Below are 22,555 nucleotides of genomic sequence, written 5' to 3' on the forward strand. Positions count from 1 at the left end.
GATGAAATGAAGCATGTTGTAGGGGGTCTGAAAATGTCTGGATCTGACCTCGGTTGGCTCAAGCTGGGATGGGGTCTTTTCAGTGCAGCAGGGAAAATGGTCCACTAGAGCTCAGTTCTACTCTGATGCATTCTCCTCCCAAATCCATCTGCTGCTTGGATTTCTGTCCAGGTTGACATGGGCCTGACTCACAATGAAGTAACGACCTCAGGGTCAATGCACTGACAATTCCAGGGGATACCCATTGTGCAGTGCAAGGTCTGTACACCGTCCGTGATGGTTCTGGGACCCCACTCCCCTGCTGTCACTCAGAAGGAGGAGAACACCCTTTTCCTTGCTGTCCATTCCCTCCACTTCACAGATGGACAGGAAACCCCGCAAATGTGCCCTGTCTGTCACTGAGAAATAGGACCTTGCAAAGTCTCCACATGGTAGTTCCTGTCACAGTCCTGTCTCCCACTGCTTTCCTGGTCCTGGGGTAGGTTGCAGACAATGTGAGCACCCACTCACTCAGCCCAGGCAGCAGCACTGTCTGCCCCAGCAGCCGTCCATCCATCCTCATCACTCAGGGGCCTCTGCAAGGATGCCTGTCAATATAATGCACAGCCTGTTGAGGGGAAGTGACATTTTGAATAGTGGACACTTTTCTGGGAGCATTCATCCTCGGTCAGCTTCATGATTAATAAATACAGTAAGATCCAATGACCGAAACACAGCACAGATATGTGCACTCATAAGGCTGAGTCGATGGGGTGGAGGTAGGATGTGAAAGAAAGGGAATATGGGAAGTCTCCAGGAGCAAATTTGGGTGAGAATCTATTCCACTTATTCCTGGCACCTCTAGAGAAAACAGGAAGCCAAGGATGCTGACATTTCCCACCACCCACGAGAAGGTACCTTTTTCCTACCACCCCTTCTGTTCCTCACCTGTCCGTTCCTCGCCTTTCCCCTCCAAAACCCCATCCCCAATCTTAATTATCCTTAACAGTGACCTAAACAAAGTATTTATAAGGCTTACTGCATTTGTCTTTCCGTTCCTATTAATAAAGTCTGAGAATGTAGGGAAGAAATATGGGTGGGTGACAGGGTTTTTAATGGTGGCTCACCTTAAATGCATTTTAAAATATGTAAATCAATAAAAAAATTATTTGTAATAGCAGCCTAAGAGTGCTGGTTAGCTTGGCGCGCAGTGAAATGCATGCTACAAGCCCTATTACCATACATCCTGGGAGCTGTAGTTAGGATTAATCTGTCAAAGGGGATGGTTTAGTGTTGATGAATATGACATGTGACCATTAACGATGTTGATTTTATCTCCCGAGATTAGCATGATTTACTTCGGATGGATAATAATGTCATTTGCTTGATGCAGTAGATCTGTTTACGAGCTGATTAAATTGTAAGGCCTTGCCTCATTTCATGCTATTTGGTTTACAGCTTCATTACCACAATCACAAAAGCTGGGGAAATGTCCCACATTCCATGTCACAATAAATCACTGCTTCACGTTGCTGGGATGGATTTTAGCAGTTCTGCCCAGCACGGACCATTCTTGGCTCCCCACTAATCTGTGATCCAGAATACATTATGGGGATCTTTGGGAACACTGGGATGAGAGGGGGTAAGAATCGTCTCAGACTTTTCATTGTAATTAAGGAAGCCCTTTGTAATTAGCTGTAACAAATTACTTTATTATTTAGACAGTGAAGCCACTGTTTTTGTTTCAGGGATGATCACCATAAATACACCAAAAAAAGAGACACTCAAGTAACCAGAAGGGAAACTTGGGAGCAAACTCCAATTTTACCGTGTTATCCTTTGCTCAGGGAGAGGAGTGAACTGAACGCAAGGTTTACCAGGGGCCTGTGCATGGGGATCCTTGCCCTGCTGAAGTAGAGGGAAGAGAGGAGAGTGTCTGGCACTGGGGTTGTGGAGAGAAGAGGGTGAACCACACAGCCACCATCTTGGCACCAAGACTGATGTGGTGTGGTTGGTCTACATTGTGTACAAGGGGAGGGTGGCAAACAAAACAAAACAAAACAAAACCCCACAGGCCTGACATGACTGTCTACATTTACAACACCTAAGAGTTTCTGAGCTCTTAACCACCTGCTAGCACCTGCTTTTATCACTCACAACCCTATGAGGTTGGCATTTTTGTTCTCACCCCCATGCTATGGATGAAAAAACTGACAATCAGGAAGGAGGTTAGGTCAACCAGTGGCAGAGCTGGGAATCTAGACAGCGGGGCTCCAGAGTCCACACCTGGACATTACCAACATGGATAAGATATTTGAGGTGTTTTGTCCTCAGCCAGATAGACTGCTAGTCTGTCCCTAAATCACTGGTCTGTCCGCATAACTGCTATTTGATTCATGGCCAGACCCTTGCCCTGAACTCTCAGGATTCTGGAACCTTGGTCCTTGGATTGGATACCAGGCACCATTGGCTAAATCCCACACTTCCAAGAATTAAGGAAGTCCTGAAGGAGGAGGTGCTCTTATTGCCTTTAGGGACTGGAAAGCTTCTGGGCTTTGTTCCAAAGAGAAGCCTCAGCTCAGGCCCTAGGAGATACACAGTTGAGAGAGGTAGTTTGCTCTGGTGTCGTGGGAGTAGAACACCAACCAAAACCAAATGTGTTGCTGTCGAGTTGATTCTGACTCATAGCAACCTTACAGGCCAAAGTCCAATGTGCCCATAGGGTTTCCCAAGGTTATAATCTCTCAGAAACCCCATCCAGAGTCGCTATAAGTCTGAGCTGACTTGACAGCACTTAACAACAAAATCTTGACAGAAGTGTACTGCCACATTTTTCTCCTGTGATTGAACTGCTGACTTTTCTACTAGCAGCTGAGTGCTTAATCACTGCACCACCAGGGTTCCTTTCTGTGATCACCAAGGGCCTTGTATCCCAGCTCCTCTTTCCTCTCTCCCTCCTGAAAATAGGATAGACAGGCTTATACTCACAGATATGCGCTCACACTACATACAGTTTCACACACATGGATTGTTGTTGTTGGGTGCCATCGAGTTGGTACCGACTGATAGCGACCCTATGCATAACAGAATGAAACACTGCCCGAGCCTACCAACCTCATAGTTGTTACCATGCTTGAGCCCACTGATGCTGCCACTTTGCCAATTCATCTCACTGGAGGTCTTCCTCTTTTTCTCTCACCTTCCACCTTACCAAACATGATATCCTTCTCCAGAGACTTGTCCCTCCTGACAACATGTCCGAAGTATGATAGACGAAGTTTGGCCATCCTGGCCTCCAAGGAACACTCTGGATACACTTCTTCCAATACACGTCTGTTAGTTCTTTTGGCAGCCCATGGCACTTTCAATATTCTTCTCCAACACCATAACTCAAAAGCATTAATTCTTCTGCAGTCTTCCTTATTCACTGTCCAGCTTTCGCACGCATATGAAGTTACTGAAAAATACCATGGCTTGGGTCAGGAGCACCTTAGTCCTCAAGCTCTGACATCTTTGCTCTTCAACACTTGGATACATGGATACATGCTCATAAAGTCACACACACACACACACACACACACAAACACTCATACACCAAGACACACTTACACATACAGACACAAACTCACTCTCACCAGAGCATCGCCTGAACTTGTCCATAGTGTGACGTAGCCATTTACCCATCCTATCATAACAAGCTTTGGTAGCGTAGTGGTTACGAATTGGGCTGTGAACCGCAAGGTCAGCAGTTCGAAACTACCAGCGGTTCCGCGGGAGAAAGATGAGGCGTTCTGCTCCCATAAAGATTTACAGCCTCGGAAACCCTGTACAGGGTCGCTGAGTCGGAACTGACTCTATGGCACTTAACAACAACAACAGTTGGCACATGTGGACATACATTCCTAGCTCTCTTACACATGACAACGCCATATGGACATACCTTCTTTGTCACTTTTTTACTACTAACTACACTCCTAGGTAACCTAAGCACCCCCAAAAATGCTCCCCTACAAGCCTCTCCCAGCCTGGTTGGAGGACATGCTTGGAGCCTGAGAAACCCTGGATCCCAGCATTTTATCCAGTTTTCTTAAGGACTTTTTAAAAATGTTTTATTGTGAATTATGTGATAGTTTACATGGGAGAACACTAGCTTTACATTCATCCTATCATATATATCATTTCATTGCCATGGTTACAATCCCCCCTTGAAGACTTTTTATCCCCACAGGACATGGTGCCTCTCACTACTTCTGTGTCTCCACTTCAGTTGATCACAAGGTCTTCCTCACAAACACTTTTCCCTCCCTGTGTCTCTCCATGTTTGATGTTCTTTGAGGGGGAAATGGAGGTCTTAAAGAGAACACAGAGACCTTTCCATCCCTCCATACCATGAATATTCATACAAATGTTTCTGTTTCTATGTATAATTGGTACTAAAAAAGATAATGCTTATAAAGCATTTAGCATAGTGCTCGGCACAAAGAAAATGCCAACTAAATGGTAATGATAATCGTTAGTATCCAACTTAGTTCCTGTGGCCTGGGACTCTGCCTGTTGAGAGGGCAACAGGGCAGATTACATTCTAGGCCTGGCACACTGGAATCCTTGCCAGTGGATCAGGGTTTCCCTTTGGACAAATATCAAACAATGTGCGTTGTACAATTGGCTTGGCTTCAACTGGGAAGTTTGCCAGACACACCAAGAAGATGGGAAGATAGAATAGGGCTGGTGCTCAGTGGGTCTGGAGGAAGAGTCTGGTTACCTGTGGATAAGTCTTAAGGGACAAGGTTAATGTAGTAGGCTGGATTCTCTAGAGGTAGTTATTTGCATATATATATATATGAGCTCTGGTAGCGTAGTGGTTACAAATCGGGCTGTGAACCTCAAGGTCAGAAGTTTGAAACTGCCAGCTGTTCTGCGGGAGAAAGATGAGGCTTTCTGCTCCTGTAAAGATTTACAGCCTTGGAAACTCTGTACAGGGTCGCTATGAGTCAGAACTGACTCCACAGCACATAACAACACACACACATATATATGGTTGGTTGGTTGTTGGTTATGTGCAGTGGAGTTGGAATCAACTCATAGCGACCCTGTACAGGGTTTATATATAAATCTTTATATATATATATAAAGAAGTACTGTAAATCTTTATATATATATATATATATATATATATATAAAGAAGTACTGCTTTCAAGGAAATGGTTCACACAATTGTACAGACTGGGCCCATCACTGCACTTTATTTACCGTAAAGTATGCCCTTTAATCTGAGGCAGTGTGAAATACCATGAGAGTGGAAAAAGCATTCTGTAAATCTGCAGATGGTAGTTTTGGCAGAAGCACTGCATGCAGGGAAGGTAAATCTGTATCCAGAGTGCCTATCCCAATAAGAACAAAATGCTGCCCTTTCCATGATGGAAATGGTCCAATGTAATCAACCTGCCACCAGGTTGTTGTCTGATTACACCAAGGAATGCTGCCTTATTGGGGACCCAGTATTGGTCTCTGATGCTAGCAGATTGGGCACTCAGCAGTGATTGAAGTCAAGTGGGCTTTGGGGAGTCAAAGTTCATATTGCTGAGCTCATGCATGACTTCCATCCCTGCCACAACTGTATTCATGTGCCTACTGGGCAATGACAGCAGTATCTCAGGAAAGAGGATGACTAGTTTCCACAGAATGTGCCACCCTACACACTTAATTGTTAAAAGTCTCCTCTGTTGAGGTCACCCTTTGGTAAGCATTTACGTAAAACACAAATATCTTCACTTCTTTGACCCATTCTGAGAGGCCTGTCTACACATCTGTTTCCTACACTTCCTTGTCACCAATTTTCCAATCATATTCCTTGCAAGTCCATGGCCATCCAATTAAACCATTGGACACAGTCCATAAATCAGTATACAGTCACACATTTGATCATCTCTCCTTCCAAGCAAAATGAACAACCAGGTTCACTCAAAGTTCTGCCCATTGGGAGGATGTCTTTACACCACTAACTTTCAGGGATGTCCCAGAAAGGAACTACAGTGCTGCCACTGGCCATTTTCAAGTGGTCTCTGTCATTGCACAGTACCATCTGTAAACCAGGCACATGATTTCCCTTCCTCGGTCAACTGATCATAAGGAACTCCCCATGAAGCCATAGGTGCAGATTGGGAGAGAGACGGTACTGCGTCAGGAGTGAAGACCTTGAGCATTTAGTCCACTGCCTCATGCAGCTTACTTGTGCCTTCAGGTCCTGCTTGAGCTTGATATTGTATATACCACTTTCATTTAATGATGGTGTGCTGCTGTGCATGTCCAACTTTATGACTCTGTGAGTCAGACAACACTCAGTTCAGGATGGACAGCTCAGGCCACATGGTGATTTGGAAACCCATAGTTAAACATGAAGCATCTAAGGTTTCTCAAAAAGAGAGTTGTTATGTGCCGAGACTAGCAGGGATTTTCTCCAAGGAGGCTGCCAAAGACTCCAAACAGTATCTCTATTTGCCACTGACACTTCATTCACCCTTGGACCAGCTGGATGATATGGTCCAAGTGGTGGCAGAGTGGCTTCCACAGTAGGCTGAACCTTTTGTACCACCATCTCTTGTTCTGGGTGTCACTCAAAACTAGTAGATTTTCAAGTTGCTTGATAAATACACTGGAGTAGCTTACCCAGATCAGGGATATAATGTTTCCAAAAGTCAAAGAGAGCCAAGAGATGTTGTGTCTCCTTTTTAGTTGCAGGAGGGACCCAACTCAACAACTTATCCTTTAAAAGGAAATGGCTCCTTTCATACGCCACATCACTCAGGTGAAATGGGCCTGTCTTAGTCTGGATTTTCTAGAGAATCAAAATCAGTGAAGCATATACCAATGTATATATAAAGCGAGGTTTGTATCAAGGAAATGGTTCACACAGTTGTAGAGGTGGTCAGTTCATGGGTTAGATGTCAGACTGGAAGTTTCTGATTCACATAGCCACAAGGCTGACTAACCAAGATTGGCAGGTCAGACAGCAGGCAGACAGGTAGGTCCTGCAGGTCAGAGGCAGGCTGCTGATGACTCCCAGGATCTGCAGGTAAATAGAACAAGCCTCTGACTCAAGTCCAAAGAACTGGACTAGCCAGATGCAAGATCCAGACTTGGCAGAGAGCAAATACACTTTGTCCGAGTGTCCAATATATTAGAAGCTGGCAAAATCCCTGAAGAAACTTCCTTTCGACTGATTGGCTGCTTGTATCATACCTCATCATAGAGTGGATCACATTACATCAGATCTCATGTGGGATAATTACATCTCAACTGCCAAACTTCCGAAGATCCTGGCATAGTCAAGCTGACCGAAAACTTTGATTTTTTTGTGTGTGTGTGTGTGTGTGTGGCTGGGTTAATCCCCCACCCTCTAGCATGCAAATGTCTTAACAATAAGTCTAGAATAATTGACATTTCCTCCTTACTAAGTCCAGTCATCATAATGTCATCATTGTAATGAACCAATAGTGTTGTCTTGTAGAAGGGGAAAATGATTAAGGTCATGTGGATTAAATTATGACATAGGGCTATGGAGTAATACAAAGGGGCTTAAAAAAGTTCATGAAAAAAATTCATTATCTTTCAATTCCACTTTTCCATGAACGTTTTTGAAGGTGTCTCATATACCACTGAGGTAGGACAATCAGGTGTGTCTGTATACTGGCCTTGCTAGTTAAAGGCAAACTGCTTATGGTGGTTCTCCAAAATGGGTATGAAGAAAATTCATTAGTCAGCTCAGTGGCTGCATACCAGGTAACAGGAGATCTATTAATTTGCTCAAGCAATGAAACCACACCTGGAACAGCACCTGTAATTAGAGCCACCGCCGAGTTAAATTTTCAATAATCCACTGACATTCTCCAAGATCCATCTGTTTCTTTTGCATAGGCCAAATAGGTGTGCTTAATGGAGATGTGGTGGGAATCACAACCCCTGCACCCTTAAAGTCATTGATAGTGGTAGTAATCTCTGATATCCCTCTAGGGATTCATATTGCTTTGGGTTTACTATTTCCTCAGGTCTAGGCAGTTCTAATGACTTCCATTTGTTTTTTCTTACCATAATAGCCTTTATTCTACATGAAAGGGACCATTGTGGGGGCTCTGCCAGTTGTTGAGTTTGTTTATTCTGATTATACACTATGGGACTGGATAAATCACTGAAGGATGGGTTTGTGAGGATTGAGCTAAGATCCCATTAATCACCTGTCCTCCATATGTCCCTTACTTTGACTGGTTGACCATAGTGATGTTGTGGGTCATCTGGAATCAGTGTCAGTTCAGAGTCAGTGTTCAATAATCCTCCCAAAGTCTGATTATTTCCTTTCCCTGCAAATGAACAGTCACACTAGTAAAAGGCCATAGTTCCCTTTGAGGAAGGCTGGGAGAAAGATGAATTGTATAAATGTTTGGTAGTGTAGTGGGGTCCTTTTTCAAGGGGATTCCACCTTCCCTTCATCCAAAGTGTTTTGTTGGGTAAACCAGGAATCGATCGAGACGCCATGCCTCTCTTTTCTGGCAATTCAAGTTAGACTGCTATTCACTTGATCTATAATTCTTCCTTTTGTACGTTTAAAGTAAATATTTAGATTTCCCATCTATTTCATTCCCAGGGACATCAGCACTATGTAATCACTGCCGTTGTTGTTGTTGTTAAGTGCCACTGAGTCAATACTGACTCAGCAAAGGAGCTGGTGGGTTTGAACCACCGAGTTGGTGGTTAGCAGCCCAGTGGACACACCCATACAAATCAGACTCTTGATGACTGCTTTGACTCTGATGTCTATAGGGTAACCCTACTCACCTTGTAAGTGCCACTTGGACTATTGCACCTCAGGGTTAAATCAGTCCTATTGTAGTTAGGTGTCTTAATTCCATTATGGCAGTACCCACTGTCAAATATGACTCATAAAATAGCCATCACAACCGGCTAAAAGGATGTTGGCTCTCCCTTCACATATTTGTTCTTCACCATTATGGTGAAAGGTGTGAGTCTATGGGTAGAGCCAGATAAATCCATTCTAACATGCCAGTTGCCCTTAGCATGTAGGTATCTTCTTCTACAGTATACTAAAGCAGGTATGGCATTTTTTGATTTAGTGTAGACCACCGCTTAGTCCCTGGTTCAATGAACCAACCAAATAGACCGTCCGGTCCTTTTCTAACCTCTCAAGTTAAATCATTGAATGAAGACTCCGTACGTCGTGGACCCACATCAATCAACTCAGACAGACCCAACTTCATGTTCTTTGCACCATTATCTTACACACTTTATAGCCAATTCCATGAATAGTCATACAAATGTTTCTGTTTCTATGTATTAGTGGACCGTACCTACTCCTGGGTCACACTTTGTACTTTGCCTCTTGGGGCTCTCTGAGACTTACGTCTAGTTATAGGCCTGGTGTGGTGCTGTGGGTTAATGCACCAGACTGCAAAGCCATTTGAACTGCAAGGTCGGCGGTTCAAGCTCACCACCTGCTCCTTGGAAATCCTGAACAGGGTCGCTATGGGTCGGCATCTACTTGACAGCACTTACCAACAACAACATAAGCCTAAAAGCAAAAATGGGTGGTGAGGTGGGGCCTGGGAATGTTCGATAAAGTCCTGTAAGGCATCTGCCTCAAGTGACTTCCAAGGCAATGCTGCAGGTACCACCCCAGGTAATATCTCAGATGGACTCTTCAGGTAGTGATGGATTAATCTCATTAGATGAGGGTGGCCTCATAATGGTTTTATTGGGGAGGGCAGTTTAGCAGCCAAAAATGGAAGTAAGGAGTTTGTTTTCTATGCAGGAGTGCTTCAACAGAAGTTAGGGGCTTAATGTCTCCAACTTCCTGATTATCTAACCATATGTCCCCATCCCAAGTTTCAGGGTCCCATTTTTTCCCCAATCAATGCCTTCTCTTTAAGCTTAGACACCATCCAAAGCTGGGAATTCAACTGGCATTATAACTCAGTCACTCTGATGATAGACTCCAAATTTGGTTTGGGGCAATATCAGCTCTATTACTACAAGAAACAAGGTTTTCTGTCAGGGCACAAGTGGCAACTTTCAGGTCTTGTAAGCAGCACTTGAACTGTGATTCTGAAACTTTCAGCTTATCCCTTTCTTTCACCACTTTGTGTAGTGAAAGTGAAGCCAACCAATCAACTTCCTGGTGTTTCTCATTGTGACAAAATTGTAGAAGAGTATCAAATATGTAATCACCCAGAGTCTAGTCTCTCACAAATACTTGATTCCGTGATAGTGATAGTTGGTCCCTCCTCAACCATCAAATAGTGGTGGCAGATTCCCCTGTGCTTTTAAGACTAGCCAGACTGGAGAATCATTCAGAAAACTCATCCTTATGATTCTGTTCCTCTAGAACCACTTTGTGTACTAAATGTCTCCAAAGGAGCTAAATCAGTATGTATAGACACATACACAAAGGAGCTAAACACACACATATGATAGTGGTTGTGTGTCACTGAATCAGTTCTGACTCAGGGACCCTGGAGAGGTTTTCTGAGGCTGTAAATCTGTATGGGAACAGAAAGCCTCATCTTTCTCCTGTGGAGCAGTTGGTAGATTCCAACTACTGACCTAGTGGTTAGCAGCCCAGCTTGTAAGACACTATGCCACCAGGGTGCTCTGTTTCTCTCTGTCTCTCTTTATCTATCTATCTATCTGTATCTCTATCTATCTGTCTATCTATCTATCTATCTATCTATCTATCTATCTATCTATCTATCTATGTTGTTGATCACTGCTGTCAAGTCAGTGGTAACCATGAATAGAGTTTCCAAGGAGCAGCTGGTGAGCTTGAACTGGCAACCTTGTGGTTCAAACTGACTTTGCAGTCCAGCACATTAGCCCACAGCGCCACACCAGGACACTATATATATATATATACATACATTTATTTCAAGGCACTGGCTTATGCACGTGAGGAAGAGGATAAGCCCCAAATCCACGGGTCAGGTGGTGTTAGGCTGGAGGCTTCTTCAGACTCACAAGGTTTCAGGGACTGACTTACTCACTGGGGCTGCTATTTCATAGGCCTTCGGGGGCTGATGATTTCCCAAATCAGCAGGTCAGGTGGAAGGTTGCTGACTCATGTCCCAAGAATTTCAGGCCAGATGATGATAAGTCAAATATAAGATCGAGAGAGAAAGAGTGCGTGCGCTTTGTCATGACATCCATACAAATTGAATGGAGGCCACATCCCACATCTGATCCTCTTAGATCAGTGGAGGATAATTACATAAGACTGAGGCTCATGGCCTAGCTAAACAGACACATAACATGAACCATACAGTTCACTGCAACTCAGATCTGACCTGCCTGTATCAATAGCCAAGCATCTGAGGTGAGAGGGGCCGATCTGGACAGGTTGTAGAAGCTTTCAAGGAGACAAGGGTTCCCCACACAGGTGGGCTACCAGAATCCCTCCACATTCATCAGTCTGCTGACTATAAAGGATCTGGACCTGTGTGGGGAAAGGGATGCAGACTCTATGAGACCAGATGAGGATTCCAGGAGAGGGAAGTTGCTGAGAGCAGCTGGAAGAGCGCTCACATGCAGTGGGGCCAAATATCAAACACACACTATGTCCAAATCCTCTTTTTGCAGCCCTTTGAGTGGATGAGAATAAGTAAATCTGCTGATGTGCTGGTAGATTTTCAACAAACTGATCTCTGGGGACAAAGAAAAAACAACTTGATTTGTAGTGTTTTTGGCCATGGTGTAAATACCCCCATCATGGCTGATGTCAAGCTACCACCATAACACCACTGAATGAGGATTTGGGAAGCGCTGTGCACATTTGGCTCCTGGAAGCTAGCTCCAGTGAACCACTAGGTGGGATCAGACACCTGAATTAGGGGAGAAACACAGCTACATGTGACTTCAGTGTAGAGAAAGGTACAAGCTACTAGGTAGTGGAGAAAACATTTGAAAAGGACAAAAATCATAAACCCTGGAGTCTAACAGCAATATAATCCCAGTTCTGCCACTTGCTAGCTGTGTGATGTTGGGCAGGTCACTGCCCTCTATGGGCCTCAGTTTTTTCATCCATAAAGTGGGACTCCTAATACCCACTTTATGGAGTTATTGTGAGGGCTGTATGAGTTAATCATGGCCCATGATGGATTGTCATAAATATTATTTATTACAATTAATCAGAGATTAGTTGGAATAACTTGAAATTTTTATTTGGTCAGATTAATTTGGAAAGGAAAACTCAGAGCCTTCCAGACATTCCACAGGACCCTGTTCTTTTTATATTCCAATCTTGCATCTCCCTCAGGATCAAGGATTGATCTTCAAGTCCAGGAGTTTCCTAAAATTATTTCTCCAGTCATGAGGATGTCTACTTCTGGGAGAGGGTCTATAGCTTTGCTACGATTCTCAAAAAGAGGCTGTGGTTCTTGCATCCTTTCCTCACAACAAGGTTAAAAATTACTGATGTGGAGGGTATAGAATTCCCACACCACAGAAACTGTCCTTGGGAGATTTTGGAAGGAGGAGATGATTCTAAAGCCTGTGAAAGAATAATGGTAGAGACACAGAGAGACGCGCAAAGAGGTCAGTGAGAATTCTGAAGTGTCTTTTCCTTGTAGAAACTTCATGCTAGAAGAAACTTCTAACAAGGCACCCTAAAAAGCTCACACTCAAGCTCAGTATCCCTCTTGGGGACTTGTCATGAGCCCTTTCCTTTCCTCCTTACCCCCTCCAGCTCCCTGTGTGTCTCTCCTGCCCTTCTCTAAGTGTCCCCTTCTCTCGCATGTTGCTATAATTCATTGATGGTATCTGTGTTCTTTTGGGCCGTGTTTTTATTTCTTGACGGTTCCTGGACTCTATGACTATATACCTATAGTATACTTTGGGGGAGAAAAGAAGGAAACCTGCCATTATTAAAGCCTCAGTGTGGACCAGGCAGTATGTTGGGCATATTCATATTTATTATTTAATTGAACCTCAAAACCACCCCCATTAGGCTGATATCAATGTTCCCATTTTAAAATGAGAAAACTGAGGTCCAGAAAAACAGTCAGAGTTGAACCTGTGATAGAGGTAATTATTTGATTTAGGGCCGTCTGACCGCTCATGTGACCCAGCTGCCCCACGTGACTCTCGGCTCTTCTCACGCTCAGAAAGCCCCTTGGGTTGTAGGTATCCAGGTGCAGCTGCTGAATCAAAGGCTTAAGAGCCTTTTCATATTTTTATTATCCAGACACCCTCAGGACCTACTCTACAGCCACACCGGCAGAGAGGACTCAGTACCCCTGGGACTTTAGGTAACCGCCAGCCCAGAGTAGGATAAAATCCAAACCTGCTGCCACCGAGATGTTCACAGCACACCGCAGAACTGTTCCTAGTGTTTCTGGGACTGTAAACCTTTACAGAAGCAGACAACCTCTTTTTTTTTTCTTCCACAAAAGGGCTGGTGGGTTTGAACCGCCAGCCTGGTGATTAGCAGCTCGGTTCTTAGCCCACAACATCGCTAGAGCTCCTTGAATAGGGTTGACTCTGATAGAAATGGATTCAAATCCCAGGATCTGTCATGGACTAACTGGACAATTTAAGCAATAGCCTTGCCATCGACAAGCCTCACCTGAGGTGGTCCCAGCTTAGTGGGTCTTGACCCTGGCTGAAAGTGACAAATAGCTGCAGAGGTCAGATGATAAGATGGCTGTCGTTGTTGTTGTTAGGTGCCATCGAGTCGGTACCCACCCTGTGCACAGCAGAACAAAACACTGTCCGATCCTGGGCCAACCTCACTATTGTTGCCACGCTTGAGTCCATCGATGCTGCCACTTGGTTAATCCATCTCATTGGGGGTCTTCCTGATTTTCTCTGACCCTCAACCTTCGTCCCAAAATAATAGGAGTGAGCTGAGTGAGAGGGCCCCGAGATAACAACATCGACCACTGAATGGATGGTTGTTGAGGCTTGGTGATGGGTTCCGGGGGTCCGTTACACTCTTCTCTTCTCTTCCTTGTGTGTTTGGAAATATCCATAATGAAAAAATAAAATAATAACAATAAGACAGAGGCCTTAAAAACATAACTGTCTACCCCCTCTTACCCAGTTGAAAAAAAAAAAACAAGTCTGATTCTCAGGTTTCTAAATTTCCTCAGGTGAGAAAAGCTAAGGAGAGACACTCCTGCGCATACTCCGTCGTCTATGAAGCCCATCATCCACTGAGCCTCTCTCTCTGTACACTGGAGGTAAGCTTTCTAAAACCCTCACGAATTGCTCTGAAGTTTAATTGGGACGCTGCAGCATGACAGGGCATAGCAGTGTGACAGTCATTCTGAGCAAGGTCGGACCTCTCATCCAGGTAAGTGAGGAGCCCTGAACCAGTTTGTGCAACAGAGACCTGAAAATGGTCTCCCAGGGTCAGGCCACGCCCTTGGGAAAGCTTTTACACATTTTCCAAAGCACAGGGAATATATCAACCGGAAGGGCTTTGTCATCTGTCTTCCTCCACTTGTCTCACCTTCCCTTCTTTGGTCTGCGTGTGTGTGAGTTAACGTGTGTGCCACCCATACGCAAATGTGCCTGGATATGAGCAGGTAAACGATTTCTGTCAACTCGTTGCTGTCTAGTTGATACCAACTCATAACGACTCTACAAGACAAGAGTAACAGCCTACAACAAATCTTTCCAGGGGCAGACTGTCACATCGGTCTCCCGTGGAGTGGTGGGTGGGTTCGAACTGCTAACCTTTCATCTAGCAGCTGAGTGTGAAAGAGAAGGTAAATGTGTGCAAGCTCATGGCTGCCCTGACTCCGTGTTATTGACAAGTTCCTGTTTTTTTGTGTGTTGGGTGTGCACACCTGGGCTACACAGGCTTGTGGCAGACATGTGACAAGCTGTCCCTGAGATTTATGTCCCTGATTTGCATTCATTGAGTCACTCAGCACACTGTGTCACCAGCAGAGGGACAGGTAAGGGTGACAGAGGGGCAGGCCTGTGCTGTCTTCGCTGGCCTTGCCTCGGACTACCAGGACTGAGCCTCGGTTTCTCCATCTGTGTAAAGACCAGACTGTTCTTGGCAAGGGAGATCCCGAACACAACAGTTGCCGAATGGGCAATGTCCTATGCAGAACAATTCCATGTGTTTCAGAGGAGAAATTTAGGACTTCAAATAGGAGTCCTGGTGTGGCGCTATAGGATAAGCACTGGGCCGCAAGGTTGGTTTGGACCGCAAGGTCAGCGGTTCAAACTCACTAGCCGCTCCTCCAAAACCCTACATAGGGTCGCTATCAGTCGGAACCGACCCGACAACACTTAACAATAACAATGCTGTATAGGGTTTTCAATGGCCGTGATCTTTCGGAAATAAATCGCAAAGTTTTTCGTGTGAGGTTGCCAATCTTGCTGTTAGTAGCGGAGCTCCTAACTGTGCCACCCAGGAATTTCTTGTTTAGCTAGGGACTAAACAGAGAGTGAAGGAGGGAATGAATGTATAAATGTATGGGGACCACATCAGTACGGCAGATAAGGTGACCTGCTGGACCTTCCAGTCTGGAGAGGGGCCCAGGACGTCTAGACCCACTCCTCTGAAATACTGGGAAATAGCGAGGGAGAAGCAGGGGCGGCGGTTTGCTGAGGGAGAGAAGCAAGGAGCCGCAGACACCGCCCCCTAAAGCCCAACGAAGGTGGAGGCGACAGGTCTGCGAATCACCACTAAGCCCTGCAGCCTGCTTTCAGCTCTGGCTCCGCGGGCTCCACAGCGCCGCCTGGCGGACACGGTGCGCTCCGCTCGGCCTCCCGCGGCCCCCGGCCAGTGCGCAGGGAATCACGCGGCTGTGCAGGAAAAAGCGCGAGAGAGTCCGGAGCCCAGGCACTGGGAGGGGCGTTTGTCCTTGGGATGAGGCCTGATCTCCCGCAAACACGGACACCCTCTTTTCAGTAACCCTGCGCCCAGGGTGACTCGCTACGTCCAAAACATCCAGGCGCCCTTTCTCTGCCGAACCCCTGATTTCCACAACTCTGGAATTTTGCTGCTTCTGCTTAGTTCCTCCAGGAAGCGGATCGTATTAAAAACCCCGGGGGTTTTGTTTTCATGTTGACGAATGGGGCGTGCGTGAAGGCCCAGACATCCCCAATTCGCTTCCCTGCGGGTCTCAGGGCTGAATCCTAGGGTGGAGGAATTTCTGAACCTTTCCTCATCCGAGTGGGACCTGGTGGGCCAGATGTAGTGGCTCGGGAACCCTTGTCCGAGGCAAAGGAGAGTAAAATCTGCTCAGGGTCCAAGTGTCCAAAGGCGTGTAGCGGGTGCTAGTGAGCAGAGTCTCAGGCACTGGGGTCACTCGCCCCTTGACCTTCGCGAATTTCGTCCCCTCCCACCTGGTCTGTTACAGTGTGACCAGGCGCCTAGCCGTCAGGCATTCTCGAGTAGCTAGGCCCAGCCTGGCCTACAACAGCCTGCTGGTAACACAAGAGTGGCAGTGGGGTTGTGGCGTCCTGGGACGCCGCCTGCGGGAGTCCTCACTAGCTCCCATTCCCGGCGTCTGGGGCGTCGAGGTGTCAGGGTCGACACGCGAGGCTGCCCCCTCCGGGGAGGCGGTGGCGGAGCGCAAGTCTCTACCAAATCCGCTCTGGGCGGCAGCCTGGGAGTCCCTGCGGCGTCCGGGAGGTGTCTAGGGAGAAGGCTCCTTAGCCGTCAGGCTGGCCTTGGGAGGAAGGTGGAAAAATCTCAAAGTCACCAAGCCCCGTGCAAATGGCGGCCAGGGCTGCGCGGTTGTCCCAGGCCCCAGGCGGGAGGCCGAGTGAGCGTTCGTGAGCCAACCCTCCCCGGGGGCGCGGAGGGAAGCCCGGGGTTCGGAGAACCCAATGCGGTCTGGCCCTGGGGAGAGGGTAGTTTGGGGTTCGCGCTGAGAAATGGCCCAGTGATCCTACGAAAGGCACGCTCTGAGCCCAGAGCTCCCGCGGACCCGGGACTGCGAGCCCCCAGGGCTGATGTGTTTGTGCGGGAGGAAGGGGAGCGTGGTAAACGGACCTTAGATAGCTTGCCCCCACCCTCCGCCAAGAAAAAAGATGAGAGCCTTTTCCTGCGTGGTACTATAGGCGCGGCGTGAAAACCAAAGTTAGGAAGAAGGAGCGGCGTGCAAAGCCTACGTTTGCAGAGAGGAGCTCGCAGCCCAGAACAGTACTCGGCGCCCAATGAGGCCAAATGGGCGTCATGACCCTCCTCAGGGTCGCATTTGAAAGGTCTTCCCGGTCCGGTGCTCTGGCACACTCTCCCGCGGTGCGGATCTGGAGAGAGCACCCGCCGAGGAGAAAACCGGAGAGGGAAAAGCAGCCACGCGGCGGGTCACCGCGGGTCCAGACTGGAGGGATGTGAGAGGGGGTGTAGCCCCGAGTCAGGCTGGCGGTGGCATCCTCCGGCACTTGGCTGCCAGAAGAAAAGGAGAGAGAATTCTTTTCGCCCCAAGGGACAGAGAAAGTTCAGGCGCGCTCTTCCCAGATGCCGGGAAACAGGTTCCCCAAGAGCCCCTCTGCCCCCAAGTCAAGCCAGACTGCCCACCCAAGGCAGTGGATGCTTAGGAAGAGAGGGAAAGCGGGTAGCGGAGGCCCGAGCGGCGAGTCCTGGCCTGTTTCGCACAAAACGAAACCCAATCGTCCAAAAATCTCAAGGGAGAAATTAAAACAAAATAAAAAATCTCTTATTTCCCCCTTTCACTTTGAACAACACGGCTGCTGGGAGAAAAAATAAAAACGAAATAAGCAATAATTCCCAAATTGTAAAATTTCCTTAAAAAACACACACACACCAAACCTAAAAAACTATTTTCCCCAAGGTCTGTCCCACGGCAGCTGTCTCTCCTGAAGCCTGTGTGTCCCTTCCAGAAATCTCAAGAAAACGATCGTAAATGCGGCCACAGTCCTGGGAAGAAGTAGACCTGTGGACCGGGGAACCCAGTGCCGAAATTGTCATACTCTTCTCCCTCTTTATGCAAAAAATTAAAAAAAAAAAAAGAAGTAAAACCCTTTTAATACATCAAATATACGGAATTTTAATCTTTAAAGCGATACATTATTTTAGTACATGACGTAAACCTTACTTGTCCCCTTCTCAGCGGGTGGACTTAAAAATTAAAAAGAGTTAAGTGTTCCTTTTAAAGAACAAAATAAGGCAAATGAGGTTTTGGAACAGAATTGTTTTTTCTTTTTTTTTTTTTTTTTTGTTGTTTTCTTCCAGAATACATACAAAAAAATACCCATTCTCTTTCGATGGTATATACCTTAAAAATAATTGCAATTTGAAATCAGAGCTGACAAATTGACTTGTTTTGTTTTGTTTTTTTCATTTTTTTTGTAACAAACATGCATGTAAATTTGTGTTTCATTAGACATTAAATAAGAATGGTACAATACAATCATAGCAATTTTAAAGTAACATTAAAGAGAAGACCTCTAGTTCTGGGGTGGTTTTGTTTTTATTTATAATCTACAAGGGACGGGAGGGCTTGTTTTCCACATCTTTACCCTCAAAGTTTCAATATTTTTTCCCTCTTCCTTTTTACCTACGGAGCTCAAACTAAATAATGCACTTTTGAACCACGGGTCCGCTTGGAGCTAACATAAATAAATACCAGTGTTCACCGACGCAGTCCTAAGGTGAACACTTTTTCAATTTTTTTTTTCCTATAAAAAGTCAAATGATATTGTTTTCAACTTTTATAAAGTTTGAGTGGGGAGGTAAGGGGTGGGGGGAAAGGGGAGTTTCCCACCGGGTCTTGATTCACTGTTTTCGGATAGATAAAGGTATATAATTTTTTTCTTTTCTTTTCATGACCCGGGTCTTCCTCATGAACGGGTGTCTGCAGCTTCGACCTTGTTCCCACCCCTCCCCAGAATTTCATCCCCTCTCTCGGCTCCTCCTTTCTCTTAAACTCCTTTCTCTCCTAGTTAGCCCTCCAGCCAGCCTTCACTGATAGCCCAGTGCTGAGGCAGTGGTCAGTCTCTGTCCGTAGAGGGCATAGGGGGAGTAGTAGGGTCCGGTGGCGGCGGGCACTGGCACCGGGGCGCCGGGCGTGGGGAGCGGGCTCTTGGAGTAGGGATGGTATCTGCTGCTGAGTCCCAGCGCATGGTGAGGGCTTCGAAGCGCCAGCGTCCCAGGACTGCCCGGCGCGCCCGACGTAGGGATATGCATATGGCAAGCCATAGCGGCCGCGGCAGCGCTAGCCAGAGACGACGAGCTAGGGTAGCCCGACAGCAGTTTGTCTGTCCCGGGGAAGGCCGTGTGCGTCCGCAAGTGGCTCAGCAGCTCTTCGGAAGTGGCGAAGCGCTTGTCGCACGGCCCATTGGCTGACACCCAGTTGCAGATGTGGGGAAGCGGGTCGTTAGGAAGCATGAAGCCGTAGGGGTAGAGAGGGTGGCCGGCCAAGGAGGGCGGTGTGGCGCCCGCAGCAGCTGCGGCCGTTAGCGACGAGTGCACACCGTGCAGCGGGTGAGTAGGGTATACCAGGGGGTATCCAGACTTGAGGGCCGCGGCTGCAGCGGCCGGATCGTGAGCGCAGGATGCACTGGCGGCCGCCGCCCCTGCCAGGTGGCTGGCACAGTGGTAGCTGAGGCAGTACGGGTCCCGGCACAAACTGGCTGTCATTACTGAGGGTGGCGAAGCGCCGGCCAAGGGGCTGGAGCCAGCCGGCTTACTGCAGCCGAGAGAGCCAGCGGCAGCCGCCGCCAGCTGAGCCCCCACTAAGCTGCCCGGCTTGGTGGGGTCGAGCGCCACGCCGTGCGGCAGGAACTGGGGCGGGTAACCGGCATAGGCCCCAGCCAGGCTGCCCGGGTAGGTCATGCCTGCGGGAGGCAGAGGAAACACTGTCTGGCCAGGCTTGTAAGGAGACACGGGTGCCACCAACCCAGAGCCCAGCACCGAGGAGGAGGTGGGTGCGCTGGGGCCCGAGCCGGAGCTGGAGCCCGAAGAACCGCCGCAGTCCGAACCTAGAGCCTTGCCCACTGGGCCCCCGTCCGTATGCTGGTTCACATCCACATTAATCCCGCCGCCACAGCTAATCCGGCCGTGCGCCAGTCCCGTGGGACCCCCTTCGGCCGAGGTGCCCCCAGTGCCCTTGCTGCCGCTGCTACCACCCGCATCGGGATCCTTCTTGTCGTCCTTGCCCTCCGGGCCGCCCCCAGCCGACGGCAGCATGCCTCCCGGCGAGCAGGCCGAGGCGCTGGAGCTCGGGCTGCCTGTCCTGGGCGTGAACGGCTGGCAGGTGGCGCTCGGTACTCGGAATCCCGCCTTCTCCGCCGAAACCCCCCCGCCGCCGCCCCCGCCGCCCCCGCCGCCTCCTCCTCCGCCTCCTCCCGGCTCCTTCTTATCCGAACCGGGCTTAGAGTACGGCTTGAAACTCGACTTGTCCTCCACACCGATGTCACTCAGCTTGAGGGGGCCCGATTTGGCGTCCTTGTCGCCCCCGGCACCGCCGCCGGCACCGCCCGCGCCGCCCCCGTTGGAGGCGACTGAGGAAAGTTTGGAGGAAGGCGAGGGGTCAGGCTTTCCGATCTGTGAGCATGTCTGCGCCAATAACGCCAGCGGGCTCTTCTTGGCATCGAGCTGCGGGGGGTCATACGGGGAAGGGGCACAAAGAGAAAGAAGGGGAAACCCTTTAGTATTCTGGCATCTACGGATCAAACGCCCATCCACCAGAGCCCGCAGAAGTTCCTCCCAGCTCCGAGGGGCATGTTTGCCTGCACCCCCTCTCCTCTCGGCCACACACACACTAACATTTTCGCTTTGGGGACCGGCAGGAGACACCACTACCACCACCCCCAACTCAAATTCACGATCTTTCCTGCTCTCTCCAAGCTCTAACTGGATTTACGAAATACAAAATATTTTGGTTTTCAACCCCTAGACCTAGAATTGTACCTATCTATCACACAAACCCCTCAATTCTTCCGAGTATGCTTGGTCAAGTGTGTACCAATAACCAGCTTGCGGGCGGGCGAGCGGAGGATGGGAGACTTTGCCCTCAGTATCTCGGCCTACAGCCCACATTCCCGGCTGCGTGTGAGGACTCTAACAGCAAAGGGAGAAACAAGTTTGGGCCGCCTAGTCCCCATTGAAACTGCATTCCACCTTCTTCCACCCTAATTTTGAGGTGCAGAAGCACTGTCCTACCTACCTCTCCCTCCCCAGCTGAATCACTCCAGCCCCCCCCCTCCCACCGCCGCCCCAGTTCCAGAAAGAAAGAAACCCCGCAGAATGGCAGTCAGGGTACTAGTCCAAGTGTGATTCAGGGAAAGGTCCTTACCTCTATGGGGCTGACCGGCGTGGAAGGTAGGGGCTGAAGGTACTCGGGGTGCAAAATGTGGCCAGTCCGTGCCGTCAGCATCTTCAGCACCTTAATAGGTAGACGGTTGGCCTGGCGCAGGGGGTCGGAGGGGGGCACGGCGTGCACAAAAGGCTTGGTGCTGCCGGCCGAGGAGCCGGGGCCAGAGCTATTTCCAGAGAGCCCGTTGGTCCAAGCTGGGTCCGCACCGCCGCCGCCTCCACCGCTGTGCTTACTGCTTCTTAGGGCAGAAAGCGAGGGCACTGTGCTCATGACCCACCCGCTCGCATGGGAGCAGCGGGGGGAGGGCTCCGGGAGGCGTGGGGCGGGCTCCCGGCTGCGCGCTTGCCGGGGGACCAGGAACAAGAGGAGGAGGAGGAGGAACTGAAGCGGCGGTCACCGGCGCCCAGCGTGCTTTCTCTGCGTCTGGAGATTGAAGCGAATAATCCTAGGTGACCCACAGCGGAACCGTGGCTGGGATGTAGGAGCCGGCTGGATTGCAGGAGCGCAGGGCGGCTCGCTGTGTCTGCCGCGGGCTGCGCCCTTGCGCTGCGCTCTTGCGGCACCGCGCCGGCGCTGCGCTCCACGATGTGAGCCGCTGCCTGTCCAGCCGGGGCTCTGGCGAGGAAACTCACTTCAAAAGCAGCTGCACCGAGGGGGAGATTAAAGCCTTTGCCGCCTTCCAATCAAATGGGAGCCCGAGGTGATTGGAGGGTCAAGGGGATGTGACGCGCCCCGTACTGCTGCCGCCGCCGCCAGGACTCTCAGCGCTGATTTTAATGGGCAGCGCCCTCTTCTCCGCCTCCCTCCCTCCCCGCGTGTCCCCTCCCTCGATTTCACTCCGTGGACTAGAAGGACGTTTATTTTACGTTTGCCATTCGCCGCCTCCCTCTTTTTTTCCTCCTCGTCGTCCTTCCTTTCCCCAGCTCGCAAACAAACTGAAATCTTTTGAAGGGGGGTGCATCTGAGGAACAGACTGCGGGAGTATCCAGAAAGAGCATGGCGAAAGAGTGGACCCCGCCAATGTTCCAAGGTCGCGCAGGGTGCCCTCGCACCAACTGTTCCCTCCTCAGCAATTGAAATCCCGCGCGGTGCGGCCGCCAGGGTAAGAAAAGGTGGGGTGCTGGAGGAAGTACGCCCGCCCGCTTAGATTTCCCGAGACTTGGTGGCAGAGAAACCAGAAGCTAGGTGGGCAGCGGCGGCAGTGGATGTTCATCCTGGCGTAGTGCACTCGGTTCCCCGCCCTTCCCAGCCACGTGACGGCCGGAGAA

General features: G+C 48.9%; 1 protein-coding gene across 1 annotated transcript; it reads right to left on the bottom strand.

The window, feature by feature from the left end:
- Nucleotides 1-17,991: 17,991 nt before the first annotated feature.
- On the bottom strand, nucleotides 17,992-21,895 carry ZNF503 (zinc finger protein 503). Its single transcript, XM_006835931.1, has 2 exons — nucleotides 21,267-21,895; nucleotides 17,992-20,566 (listed from the first exon to the last, which is right to left on the bottom strand). The coding sequence occupies exons 1-2, from the start codon at nucleotides 21,555-21,557 to the stop codon at nucleotides 18,932-18,934; spliced, it is 1,926 nt and encodes a 641-aa protein (XP_006835994.1). The 5' UTR covers nucleotides 21,558-21,895; the 3' UTR covers nucleotides 17,992-18,931.
- Nucleotides 21,896-22,555: the final 660 nt, after the last annotated feature.

This window comes from Chrysochloris asiatica, unplaced genomic scaffold (genome assembly GCF_000296735.1).
Source record: "Chrysochloris asiatica unplaced genomic scaffold, ChrAsi1.0 scaffold00020, whole genome shotgun sequence".
NCBI lineage: Eukaryota > Metazoa > Chordata > Mammalia > Afrosoricida > Chrysochloridae > Chrysochloris > Chrysochloris asiatica.

What these genes read in the sequence shown, in the direction of transcription:
- ZNF503 (XM_006835931.1), bottom strand. Translation starts at nt 21,557, where the DNA reads ATGAGCACAGTGCCCTCGCTTTCTGCCCTAAGAAGCAGTAAGCACAGC. An exon ending in CGCCGGTCAGCCCCATAGAG is followed by an intron (nt 20,567 to 21,266) that starts GTAAGGACCTTT and finishes GACCCCCCGCAG; the next exon opens with CTCGATGCCAAGAAGAGCCC.